This window comes from Phycomyces blakesleeanus (assembly GCF_001638985.1).
Source record: "Phycomyces blakesleeanus NRRL 1555(-) unplaced genomic scaffold PHYBLscaffold_4, whole genome shotgun sequence".
NCBI lineage: Eukaryota > Fungi > Mucoromycota > Mucoromycetes > Mucorales > Phycomycetaceae > Phycomyces > Phycomyces blakesleeanus.
In genome coordinates, this window is record NW_017265137.1 from 1,729,264 (window position 1) to 1,743,533 (window position 14,270).

Here is a 14,270-nt window from a genome sequence, read left to right on the forward strand (position 1 = left end):
TCTCTGTCTATTTGTGTGTGCCTGTATATCTCTATTTATCTATTATTATTATTTTTAAAAAAAAATTAAATTGCTCGCTTGCCTGGTGTTTCTGCTACAATTGTGTCTGATAACGGGTTATAGACTTGATTTGATGAATTGTCGAGTTCATTGATAACTAATTCTGGTATCTTGTCTCGAGCAACTGGAGATAGAGATTGCGAGACCTGTCCGGCAGGATCTTCATTGGAATCTTTGTCCAGGTTTGTTGGTGTATTCACCATATTTACATTTGCATTCACATTTACATTTACATTCGCATTATTATCACTCGCACACCGAAAAGGAGAGATATCATTCTGGTCAGCTGGTGATAGTGATGGTAATTCTGACAACCTGTTTTTGGTGTACAAAGACAAACGTGGTACAAGAGTGTCACTGCTTGTCTGCGGTAATATTGGCTTTTCTTGTTGTCCGTACAAGACGTGTGTGGATTTGCCTTGATTAGGTTTTTTTTCTCTGCAAAGATTGAAAGAATCAAATGGTGGATCTTCTTCGGAATTCTGAGTCTGGGTCTGGCCATGAGTCTCTTTCTTTGATTTGAATCGCTTTGCTATCGAACCTTTTCTGACAATCTAAGGTTGAAAGGGATTTATAAGCGTTCTTTTTTTTTGGTTTTTTTTTTGGTTGTTGGTTGTTGGTTGTTGGTTGTTGGATATATATGTTTTTGGTAGGTCTATTCGCTTTACCTTTTTGAATAAAAGAGCAAAGCTTACAACACCAGACAAACTCATTAGACAATAGAAGTAGATAGATATATAGTGAAAAATGAAGGAAGGAAGGAAGGAAGAAAGGAATGAAATAAAGAAAGAAAGAAAGAACAAAAGAAATAAGAAGAAGTATTGTGTAATGTACGAAGTTTATTATTATTATTTTTAAAATAGAATATGTATGTATATAAATATATAAGAGGTATTTTGTTGAATTTGAAGAAAAGGAAACCAAAAACCAAGAAGAGGAAGAAAGAGAGAAAGAGAGAAAGGAGACTCAAAATACAGTTTTCTTTCTATCTTGCTATCTATATATTGTGTCGCCATTTTACAGTGTATTATATTTTTCTATGCAAATATAATTTATTTTTGTATTTTTTCAATTCTACACCTCCACATTTTACTACTGTTACTGCTGCTGCTGTTTTTTTTATGGCTACAATTTGGCTTGTTCATTTGGTTAAAGTCGAGCCGAAACATAGTACCAAGCATCGTCTCTTCCCTTGACAGCCGAATCATTTGGGTTGATCTGAGTATACTACAGATCAAAATATACATATACAGAAAGAAGGGAGGACGAGAGGAGAATGAAAGGGGGGTTTAGTAAATAAAATGTCTAAGCACTTGCATGATCTGAAACCATTTAGATTCCTATTGCCATTTGTATTCTTATATATATATATATTTTATTAATATTTTGAATCTTACTTGACCGAGCTCACTCTTGTGAAACGGCTTGGAGGACTTGTATGGTGAGTTCTCAACATTAACATTTGTACTAATGAATGGCGTTAGTCTTGATATGAATAGACTAGAGCCCATTCAAACTTACACTTCAATGGTGTGTGTATCTGCCTTTGCAGGAATGACACCTTGGATAAGACGCTCCCACGCTTCATGTGTCTCATGAATTACTTGGGTAGCAAATGCCTAAGTATGGTACATACACACAAACACGCGTATTTAAGAAGGTATGTATATATATATATATATATTGTCAACTTTGTTCATCTTGTCTCACCTTATTCTTACACTCTCCGCCAAATGCAAACTCGTTGGCAGGCTTACCGTCTGGCATTTTGTAAATCTTGAACCATTCACGGGTGGCCTTGACCAGACCAGGAAGATGACGTTCGACATCATCAATGTCTACATTATTACAGATGGTTTAGGGTGACTTTGTATAAATATATATATATATATATCTCAAGCTCATCCATTTTTACTACTAATACTAATACTAGTACCACAAACTCCCTTGTTTTCTACCCTCTTTCTCTTGCGTGTATGTATTTTTTGTCTCACCATTCAATTTGCTTGCCATGGGATCTCTGACATCAATTGCCAAAATCTTCCAATCGGTTTCTCCTTCATCCAAAAGAGCCATTACACCCAAAACCTTGACTTGTTTAACCTGCCCAGTGTAGCCAATCTCAGATCCAATCTCACACACATCTACAGGGTCATTATCACCACGGGCGTGTGTTTCAGGATGAGTGACAGTTGGATCCTCCCATGTCTGTATTAAGGGTTAATATGTATGATAGCCATGATGATAAAGATGTCATATATATGTCTGTGTGTGTGTGTGTATGTGTGTGTGCCTTTTTTTTTTAAAAAAAAATCGGTTTCTTTGGCGGTAATTATAAAACCTATATATATTTATTTACCTGGGGGAAAGCTCCATAGTTCCAAATATAGCCATTGAAGGGGAAACAGTTTCGGACGAACCGGACATTTCCCTTTTTCACATCTTGCTTGATGGGGTTGTACTTTTCGTTGGTAGCAATCTTGTACAAGAATAACATATTTTATTAATATTAGTATTGATATCCTTACTTTAATATATTTTATAAATATATATAAATCAAATCAAATTCAGTTAAATTAAATTAAAGCTAACCTCCATCTTGGCATTAGACCACCGAGGAATCTCAACAATCATGTTCAATACTGTCTTTTCCCCATTGGCGAAAAGAGGAATGTCATGAAAAGGTGAAATGACCTGACCGTCCTTTTCTATTGATATAAAGTATTATTATTATTGTTATTATTACATCCTAGTTTTGTCATGCTGTTGTTGTTCTTGTAGTAGTGAAAGGAAGGAAAAGAAGGAAAGAAGAAGATATCTTACCGAGATAAACGCGGCGGGTTTGAGTGAACTCTTGACCGATTGCAACTGATTGAAATTGTGACATTGTGATTCAGTCTTAATTGCTATTATTTTAATTTATAAGAAAAAATATAGAGAGAGAGAAAGTTTGACAGGACAGGACAGGGTAGAGTAGAGTAGGGCAGTTCAATACAATACAAGACAAGGTAGGGATAATGGGTGTGTATATGTGTGGGGGAAGATAGAGTGGGGTTTGTGCTTGATTTAGATTATGAGAAAAAATAAAATAAAATAAAAAAAAATATCGCATTTATCCGTCTACATTGCCCGCTGATAAATTATACTTGTAAGAATCACGTGGAAAGAGATGTAACTTCTATTTTATTTTGGAAAATCAGCATTATCAAACTTCTTTATATCCATGTGCATTAAGAAGAAATATGTATATGAATGAGACCTGACTATCTCAACAGTTTTAAGCCTTCCATATAACACACATACACACCACAATCAATTGTCCGGCCAATTAATCAACCACCCTAGTAAAAGACATTATCTTGTTTGTGTATTGGTTTTGTATAGAATCAAGGAAAATATCAATATCACCAAATCATAAACTCTTAATTAATTTTTATTTTTTGGGTCTGTGGCTTACGGTACGCTTGTGAGCTAAAGATATCTTTCCAAAAAGTTGGGCAATTAATAGATGAAGTACAAAAGAATACGAGATGACTAAGATGAAATAAACAAGTGCTAAATATGGTGAATTTTCATGTAAAGAAACAAACAAAACCAAAAAAAAAAAAAAAAAAAGTAAGCAAAATGCAGAGCTGTTTATCGTTTGAGGATATTATTATGCTTACTATGTATAAGCAATTAAAAAGGATATCGAGTTAATGCATGTATGCCTATATTCATAGTCCAAGGTTTTCACCCACCCCAAACCTAATCAAGATTGTTTCTGTTTTCTCATTCAAAATCAATTAGAACTCTACCATTTTTTTTTACACCACTCTTAAAGATATTGTCAGGACTCTCTCTGGACACTGTTTTCTTTTTCTTTTTTTTTACGGATGCTGTACAAATAGGAATGAATTCAATTGAATTTTGTTACTGTTGTAAAGAGGTCTATGTAGACTCTTTCCAGAAATTATTGGTGCAAAAATTGAATGCACCAAATGCATAAAAAAAAGAAGATTAATTTATTAGAAATAGATAGAAAAGTGCGCCAATTATTTTCTCAACTGTATTTATACCAATAATTTCCGGAAAGAGTGTACTTTCCATTCATTTGATACCAGTTTAAAAGAAGAAGAAAAAAAGGCGTAAATATGCGTTTAATATATCAAAGGGCCGCAAAAACAAACAAACAGCCAAGCAATCAAGGTAACCTCCCCCCTGTTTTACTATTATTATTTTTGGTGATTTTGAAGGAATAGCCTGACACTCAATACGCCAAAAAGTACACAAGAATCTACTATACAATAAATCACTTCATGGTCACACTTATTTTATTGAAAATAACGGTATTACCTTTCATTGGATCCGATGAAACGCTTGCTTTTTCGTTTTGTTTCGTTTCGGTATCGATTGGCTTGGTTTAATATATTTGTTTGTTTGCTTTCTTAACAGTACTGTTGTACATTTATCATGATAATAATAGCAGAGAAATTGATTTGCATGAAATACAAAAAATACAAACACATAATGCTTCTTGGTTCAAACAACCCAGAATCAAATATTTATAAAATATCTTCTTTCTTTCTTTTTCTCAATATTTCTTTGCGGTATATCTTTGTGCTCATTTGATGGCTAATGTCAAACAAATAACCAGACAAAAGAAATAAATCGTACTACGTATCACAAATTCGATTGATTCTTTTTTACGTCTTATTTTAGTGAAATCAAGAACAAAAAAATAAAAAAAAGGTTATGCTTCGTTATTTAAATGATAATACTTATAATAATAGTCTATTGTATGGTAAGTACATTAACGTAAGCTCAAGCTTGGTTCAAGGCATGGATACTGAACAATATATATATATATACCAGTTATTTCATCTTATATTCAATAAGGTTCTTTTTGTGAAGAAGGACATAATTTGAATGCTTAATCAAGCTTAAAAAAAATCTAATTCAACATGTAGAGAAATAATGGGAGGGTATGTGTGTTTTTGTAGTCAATAAAATATATACATATAATACAAAATATCTCATACATGAAAGAAAATTACATATAATGGCAAAATTATTCTGAGTACAAATTTTATTTAAACGGAGCTTTACGTTCATAATTTCTTGCGAAATTTTATTGCAAGAATAACATTATTAGTTGTTCAGTGTAGCAAACAGAATAAATATATATATACATATATTAGCAGATGAAATCTCTAAAGAAGATTCGTATAAGTAAAAGCAATACATATAGTTTGTGTTTGGCATATTAAGTATTTTGTATTGAAACCATAATTGTCTTGTACAAACTATCAGGTGTACGTATATGTATTTATGTATTTATCTATTTATTAGCGGAGAAGTTAAGTTTGAATAGCCTAAATAAGAAAAACTTATTTATTTAAATTGCCGTCAATGCTTTGAATTTTATATGATTTCTTTTTTTTTGATACACTGCTGTCAAAATATATATACTTCTCTTTAATAATAATAACAATAATAACAATCTAATTATTGTTTGACTATTCAATATCCAAAGGGTTCTGTGCTATTCATGCTTACATTATAATGTTAAATGCTCTGTAGTGTAGCTACTGTATATGCTGTGGTAATGATAAGATAGATAATCAGTGCTTATTTATGCCCAACCTAAAAAGCCAAATGGTTGATTTTTTTAAAATATATATATAATATATTTGTTAATCAAATGTTTCAATTCAATACTTTTGGTGTATATACCAGGTAAACAAAGAGAGTGCGTATATGTATATGTATATGTATGTATGTATGTATGTATGTATGTATGCATGCGTTTTTTTATTTTGTCTTTATCTATATATTGTATATATAGTAGCCTCTTATTGTCAGCTTACTGTCATGATTGTTTTTTTTTATTGATCAAGAAATAAATCGCATGATTATTAGCGTAACGTTTTTCCAGTACAAAACTTATATCCATTCACACACACACTCACACACACACTCACTCACTCACTTACTAATCTACTCATTCAAACTAACGTTTGTTTGAATAGACAAAACATACAGAGATATATCTACAGATGAATAGACGATTAATTAAGTAAACGTACAAAGGCATATACGAATATGCATATATATATATGTGTGTGTATACAAGCATATATACACATTGAAAATCTTGAACAGTAAGCGGACTATTTTGTGCTACACATCCTATAGAATTGCGGATCTGCAGGACCCAGATCAAGCTACGCGGATAATCTCTTCGCCGTCCGGACAAATCAATGATTAACGAAGCCGTAAATACGGATTTCATTATTAAGCTTTTGTTAATCATCCAGAAAATATTCTATTAAAGTAGTGTTTAAATAATAAAGTAAAAGGGAAAAAAATCATAGTTATAGCTATAGGTATAAGTGTATCTGTATTGTGTTTATATTTATAAATTTGTTTTTTTTATGTGATCTATATGTGTTGTTATGTTATTATTTGTTGTTGTGATTGTTGTGATTGTTGTGATTGTTGTGATTGAAACAGCAAGAATATTCATAACAACAGTCATCGGTTTGAGTGCCTTGCACCACATTCTTCGTACAACAGTGATCATGATGAACTTTGGTCTTTGACTTATTTGTGATAGTCTCACGAACATGATATTCAGAATTCACCACAAGTAAATGAATAGAAGTAGAGTAAGATAGAATGTATTTGAGTGTAGTATAGCAGAATACAGTGGAAACCTTCTTTTTATTCAACAACAATACTATAGCAATGATAATAATATCACATAGACACAATCCTGGTTTTTTGTACTTTTTTTTTTTTTGCTTTTGCTTGAAAGCTGGATAAAGATTTACGATTGGTTCCGGGATAGATTCGGCCCGGGAAAATAAAGCAGAATAATTGTAAAAGAAAGAGAGAGGGAAAGAAAATATGTACAAGTGTGAAAGGTCTGGTTTCATTTTTTTTTTATATTTTTTTTTTGGTTTTTGCCTTTGTCTTGTCCTGCACTGGTCAAAAATAATAATATTTTTTTTTGACCGTGCACGATCAAAAAAAAATTGAACCATCTCCAACCCAGCCAATTAAATGCTACTTAAAAAACAGAAGAAGAAGAATGATCAACCGCAAGAGATTCATATTGTATGTGCTTGCAAAAGGGAATAAAGTGGTTAAAGACCTCGTGTATCAAATAAGTGAAAGTTTAACTTCAAGAATCATATATTTTTTTATTCATTGCTTTATTCCCTTCATCTATTCATTTTATATTATTCCCAAACGGGCGATCTAGTGTGCTGTTTTAGGTTGACTTGTACGATGCGAGCTATCGGACAAGTGGACAGACACACAGGCTCAGAAACACAGCCTGCAATGCCCTAATTATATATATAAAAAAGTTTACAAACACACACTACTAATGTAGCACTTTATCTTTTTGTTTTATTAATGTATATCTTCTATAGTCTTTGAATTTAATTGTGGCTTTTTTTTATGTATATTTATTTTATATAACAAATAACAATTTAAATTGATCCAATTCATTAAATAGATAATCAAAATGGGGGGGGGGGGGGGGTCAAAGCTCTAGACTTTGAATATTTAAGCAACATAAAACAAATAAACAAACAAAGAATGAATGAATGAATAAATATATTACCTTTTATTGAGATTTTATAATACAAAATATACACATTTATGAAAGAAATATAAAAATTATAATAATTAATATATATTGGTTCTTGTTTCTTTTTTTTTTGGTGCCTTTTTTTTTTTAATATCATCTGCGATTGATTGACTGATTTTCTTGGTCGGTCCATTACTGCTGGTCACAGAATTTATATATATATATTTTATAATATTCTATTATATTCTGTACCTATTTTAACTCGGCTCTGTTTGATTTTTTATTTATTTTCATCGTCTTTTGAAATACTTCTAATCCGACCCTTCTTCTTCTTTCTTCTTCTTCTTCCTCTTCCTCTTCTACCGCACCTTTTTTTCCACATTTCTCCCTTTCTCCCTTTCTCTCTTTCATTTTTCGGGTAGGACACAAAGTCTATCAAGCCTCCACAATTACTAATCGTTATCTTATCTAAACAGAGTTATGGCAAGCTCAAGGTACTCATCATTATCAGTAAACCGGATACCATTGAATTTAGATTTAGATTCGAATTCGAATAAGAGCGTGTTTATTTTTTCTGGTGCCGAGTAGTCCTATACTACATTGTGTTGTATCATATGTGTTGACATAATCTGCCTCTTCTTTCGTTTCTATTAGCATTTTTGATCCACGTACAATCGAGTCGGCAAAACACACCATCGCCGACTTTATGAAGACAGCATTCTCACAGCCAAATATCTCCACAACCGCTGTTATCTGCTCGGCTGTGGTGGGTCTTTTTGCTTACGAGCAATATGTCTATCTCAACAAGAAGAAGGGATTGCCTGGTCCTCAGTTCAAGATTCCCATCATTGGCGCCTTTACAGACTCTCTTTACCCCACCTTTGAGGGTTATATGAGCAAATGGAAGAGTGGTGAATTATCTTGCGTGAGCGTATTCGATAGGTAAACAATAAGAAAAAGAGAAAGAGAAATACAAGACTCTTGGGATAGATAGATATACTTTTATCTTCTTTTCTTGGGTGTGGGTATATATATATATTTATCAATTGTATATATTGCTATTTTATATATCAGATTCGTTGTCATTGCCTCCACCTGCGATCTTAGCCGCAAGATTCTCAACGCACCCGTCTATGCTGAGCCTGCCGTAGTTGACTCTATGAAACATATCCTTTGTGCTGATAACTGGGTTTTCTTGAGTGGAAAATCCCACGTCGATTATCGCAAAGGTCTCAATGTGTTATTCACCAGAAAAGCCCTAGGGTAAGTCATTTTTTTTTAAAAAAATAATAATCAAAATGGGCGAGTGTCACTAAATAAATAAAAAATTAATAAATTAATAATTTTATAATTTATAATATATATTTTATTCTTTACACACACGACATAACACGACACACAGAATCTATATCCCTGTCCAAGATAAGGTTTACAAGAAGCATTTTGCAGAATGGCTTTCTTTGAATGGCGAAAAGGGTCAATATCAGTTGCGTTTCCGTGAACTCAACATGGAGAGTTCTCTTCGTGTGTTCTTGGGTGATCATATGTCGGATGAGGTTGCATCCAAGATCTCACAGGAATACTTCAACATCACTGCCGCACTTGAGCTCGTAAACTTCCCCATTCCTCTGCCGGGTACCAAGGTCTACAAGGCCGTTCAATCGCGCAAGTACATCGTCAACCAGTTTGTGGAATGCATCAAGGACTGCCGTACTCGTATGGCAAACGGTGGAGAGACCAAGTCGATGATGGACGCCTGGGTCCGCTCTATGCTTGACACCGAGGCAGAATTGGCTGCAGCCGGCAAACCTGCACCTCGGAAGTTCGACAACCGTGAGATTGCCTTGACCATCTTGACCTTCTTGTTCGCCAGTCAGGATGCCACATCTTCCGCCATGACCTGGGCATTCCAGCTGACCGCCGACCACCCCGATGTGCTCCACAAGATCCGCTCCGAACAAATGAAGTTGCGTGAGGAGAACCCCGATCAGGAATTGACATTGGAGTTGATGGAAAAGTCGGTTTACTTGAGACAAGTGATTAAGGAAGTCCTCCGTATCCGTCCCCCGGTCCTGATGGTCCCTTACCAGACCGTGCGCGAATGGCCCATCACACCAAACTACACTGTTCCCAAGGGCTCCATGGTCATTCCCACCACCTATCCTGCTCTCCACGACCCTGTTGCTTACCCTAATCCCGACAACTTTGACCCCGATAGATGGGGAACCGAAGGAACTGCTGAGAAATATCCCAAGAACTTCATGGTCTTTGGTAACGGACCTCACCACTGCCTTGGAAAGGAGTATGCCGTTATGCATCTGATGGCTACATTGGCAGAGGCATGCATGGTATTGGATTGGACTCATTACCGTACTGACAAGAGTGACGATATCTCCATCTTTGCTACCATTTATCCTCAGGATGGTTGTATCATGAGCTTCGAACCCAGAAAATCTCCTGCATCCATCAGCACCTAAAAAAAACAACCTCATCCTCTGTTTGTTTATCAAACATTTACCTACATTTACCTATCGACCTATCCTACCACTTCACCCTACCTAACTACTTACCTACTTACCTAACTACTTACCTACCTACCTATTATTTTCCTTTTTTTCATTTATTTTATTATTTTTCTTTACCCTATTATAACCTCTCATTCAGTCTTTAAGTCCAAAACCTCAAACCCGAGTCCAGCCAGTCTCCTCGGGAAACGGTTTTTTTTGTTCACTTTCATAGACTTAATCCCTATCATTTTTCTCTCTCCCTTTAATTATCCATTTGGTTTCTTTTTATACTTTTACTTCCTTTTCTCTCTCTCTGTCTCTCTCTCTTTTATTACTATTACTATTACTATCATTATTATTTAATACATATATATGTATGTAATTAATTTTATTATTGAGAAAAAAATATATTACATTCAATACAAAAATGTTGGTCTTTCTTTTTTCTTTTCTTTACCGCAGAAATTGCAGATTGTGTGTGTGTACCCTATACTTAAATTGAAATCGTGTGGAAGGTGAAAAGCTGTTGCTCATATAAGGAAACTATACAACGCTTCTGGGTTCAACAACAAATATTTTTTTTTTATATTATTATATTAAAATTCAGATTGAGAATATCCACATAATTTTTTTTTAGGGTTTTATTTCTACAAAGTTCCTTTTTTAAGCCAAACGGCAAAAGCAACAGCAAAAACTATAGTAACTAAAATAAAGATGAACAATAAAAATCCTTTTTTTCTTTCTCTCTCTATTAAAAGTAATGAATGAATGTTTAATATATATATATATATAATGGAGTGTGTATTTGTGCTATACTTAATATCCATGCATGTATTTAGCAAAGAGAAAGATGATCTAGTTATTACAAAAGTAAACCAAGATAATAACATTAGAATAGATTATCATCACCATGGAAACATCAAAAACAAAAACAAAAACAAAAACAAACAAAAGGCAAAATATAATCTAAAAATATACTCCTGCATGTGTATCGTAGCAACCATCACTAGCTCAAAGAATGTCTTGTTTTTCCCATTTACATCCCAATTTCCTTTTTCCTCTCCCTCTCCTTCTCTCTCTCTTTCTCTCTCTCTTTCTCTCTTATCAAGAATGTCTTGTCTGTTTATATATATACAAATCAATTCAACATTTGTTTTCAAACTCAATGACAGCGACCTGCATATCCAAATAACCAGTACAAAGAAAGAAAGAAAAATTGTGCTGAGACTTTCTTGGCTACCAAAAGACCAAGACTTTCTATCCAGTTTATGACAAAGAAAACAAGCGTGAATTAGCTTGGGCTTGGCTTGTCTTCTTTCTCTTTCTATTGTCTGTTGTCTGTCTATGCATCTCTCTGGATTCTATAATTACACAGGTCAATTAAAATTATCTGGCTTTTTTTTTATTATAATTTTATTTATCGTACCATGTTTTCTTTTATTTACTTCTATATAAAATAACTACTAGTGTCAAATATATATATAAATGTGTGTATCGATCATATATTTTGGAATACATAATAATTACACCATTGTGTTCAATATGCTTTTTTTTTCAATAATATTCCGTCGAAAAAAAAAGGAAAGAAAAGTTTATGTCAAACATTCAATTTGTAATCCAACTTATAAAAATAACAGCCTGTCTTGTTTGCACACCAAAATGTCGCAATACAACTAACCAGTATGTCTAATTCCTTGTAACTTTCTCTTGACTTGACTTGACTGTTACTTTTATTTTATTTTGATTATTTTGATTATTTTGATTATTTTAATTGATCAATAAAAATTAATAAATTCGAAAGTAAAAAAAAACCCCATTAGATGTTTGAGAGCATACATACACTCACAAGATTAACTCATTAATTCTTGCTTAAATTACATATGAAATGATAAATAGGTATCTGAATACTATTCTTCTTTTCTCTGTTTTTAATTGAATTTTATATTTTTGCTGTTGTTATTACCTAATCTAGAAGTATCCAAACACTCGGTTTTTCTTCTTCTTTTCTTTCTGGTCGCAGTGTAATTGTACACTTTTTCTTTTTTAAGTCCAATGGTGAGACAGATCACTTTTTTTATTTTATTTTATTGTTTATACACACAATCTTGGTAAGTGAACCGGGGTGGGATTATCTGATTATCCGCCGGGGTGGTCACTCTAATCTATTGTGTATCACATCTTCCCATTGGCGTACACATGGTAGGTCATTTATTTCACGACAATGGAGTTTCTATCTTAATATTGGATTTTGTAGTACAATACTTGAACTTTATAGTTATAATTTTTTATGCTACTCTTCTGTTTGAAAATAGCTTGAAAGAAGAAGAAAGAAAGGGCCTTCTATTACACATACATACATACTCACTCACTGACTGACTGGAAAATGTATATGTGTGTATACGTACAAATCTTTATAGCAAACACTAATACATTAAACACTATTTCTTTCTTTCACATAGAATTATCCAAACGTTTAAAGTAATACCAGGGGTATAGAGCATATTAAAACAAGCGCACAAGAAAATAAATGTGCACCAAACAAAATTCAGGTTACCCAGCAGTTTTATCGAGAGTCATGTCCATCTTTCGTTATTGACCTTTTGCGTGTGTGCGTGTGTTTGAATAAATATTTTATTCAAGAAATGCCCGCAAAAACCATCTTTATATTATTATTTTTTAAAAAAATAAAATAAAAATCAAACGTGTACACTATAATTGTATTTACCTGTTTGTTTATATGTCAGTATTATTGCTTTTCTTTTTTCGTACCCAAGTTTTGACATTTGGTTTTTCTTTTTCTTTTTCTTTTATTTATTTGTTTATTTTACTCGACAATGCTTCAAAAACAAAGACCAATACCAAAGAATTATATATGTCTTTTACTTCAACCTCACATTATCTGTCACCAAGTCAACGGAATCTCAGGTTCATGGAACCCATATATTTAAACACATTCTCACGATATAAACTGTTACACCAAAAGATATCCTTGCTGGTTCCTTTTTCTTAAAAAAAAAAAAAGAACCATTTGGAGCCATTCAATATTGGCAAACAAGACCCTGTATTATCTGATACACAGACACGGACCAAAATAAAAAGAAGAAAAATTCAGATTACTAATATGTACATATACATATACTTGTGTGCATATAGATGAATAGGTGAAATCTATGAGTAAATGGGTTGTATTTAAATGAAATGGTTGTTCAATAGACATCTAACTGAATAGCATATGCTACTATCTCTGTGTCCGTTAATGCCCATACATATATAGGTTGAGCTATGATACTTGTTTGTACTAAAAAAGCGATGCATACACACAGACACGCACAAACACATATATTTTTTTATGATTTCCCTAGATAAAGAAAATATTTCCAAAGAAATGCTGGGACAACAGACCTTTATCACCGATGTTTCACAGTAATCCAGACATTCTACTATATTTATTTTATATCTCTACATATTCTATACTTTTACCAAAATAACAAAACCCTGTTTCCATTTTGTTATTTTCTTCTTAATTCTTCTATGGGTCTGTTCTCAGAAAACCCTATTTTCTTTGAGCCAAAAAGAAAGAGAGAAGAGAGAATTTCTAAACTTTTATCATTTATAATTCATTTTGTGTCCCTGAACTGAATTAAACAATCTCGCGGGGGGGGGGGTTCGGCCCACTAGAAATGAGGTACTTTTTTTATTTTATTTTTATTCATTCATTCTAGTGCCTATTCTTGACTGTGTTTGTGTTTATGGTTTGATCCACAGCACAATCATTCTTGTTACATTAAAGACCATGTAATTAACCAACCGCAAGTTTAATTGTTTTGTACTAGTCGTTAAAACACCACCACACACACACATATATATATATATATATATATACTAATAGTAATTCTACTTTGTCAATTATACTAGTATTAAAGATAGAAGGACAAAGAATGAAAAGAAGAAGAATAAGCTTGTAGTAATCATCAATCACAAAATGATAGCCTTTTGAAATTTCGCACTCTTCAAGGGAGAAATATAGATAACTAATATATATGCGTGTGTATCTTTTTTTTTTCTTGGACAATGCGTATCAAAGCCAATTAATTTTACAAACAAACACTATCATATATATA

At 32.9% G+C, this 14,270-nt stretch overlaps 3 protein-coding genes across 3 annotated transcripts; 1 reads left to right on the forward strand and 2 right to left on the reverse strand.

The window, feature by feature from the left end:
- Positions 1-65: 65 nt before the first annotated feature.
- On the reverse strand, positions 66-773 carry PHYBLDRAFT_60870 (hypothetical protein; the record flags this gene model as incomplete). The annotated part of the gene is made up of 2 exons (XM_018440710.1): positions 66-614; positions 729-773. 2 exons carry the CDS (start codon positions 771-773, stop codon positions 66-68), a joined length of 594 nt encoding a protein of 197 aa, XP_018295789.1.
- Positions 774-1,071: 298 nt separating this feature from the next.
- PHYBLDRAFT_76491 (hypothetical protein) lies at positions 1,072-2,947 on the reverse strand (the record flags this gene model as incomplete). The annotated part of the gene is made up of 8 exons (XM_018443160.1): positions 1,072-1,287; positions 1,458-1,527; positions 1,582-1,679; positions 1,771-1,898; positions 2,055-2,268; positions 2,420-2,539; positions 2,653-2,768; positions 2,884-2,947. The coding sequence occupies 8 exons, from the start codon at positions 2,945-2,947 to the stop codon at positions 1,210-1,212; spliced, it is 888 nt and encodes a 295-aa protein (XP_018295790.1). The 3' UTR covers positions 1,072-1,209.
- A 4,629-nt stretch (positions 2,948-7,576) lies between these two features.
- PHYBLDRAFT_185614 (cytochrome P450 CYP61) lies at positions 7,577-10,572 on the forward strand (the record flags this gene model as incomplete). Its single annotated transcript, XM_018439105.1, has 4 exons — positions 7,577-7,593; positions 8,297-8,584; positions 8,717-8,905; positions 9,045-10,572. The coding sequence occupies 4 exons, from the start codon at positions 7,577-7,579 to the stop codon at positions 10,117-10,119; spliced, it is 1,569 nt and encodes a 522-aa protein (XP_018295791.1). The 3' UTR covers positions 10,120-10,572.
- Between the last annotated feature and the right edge of the window lie 3,698 nt (positions 10,573-14,270).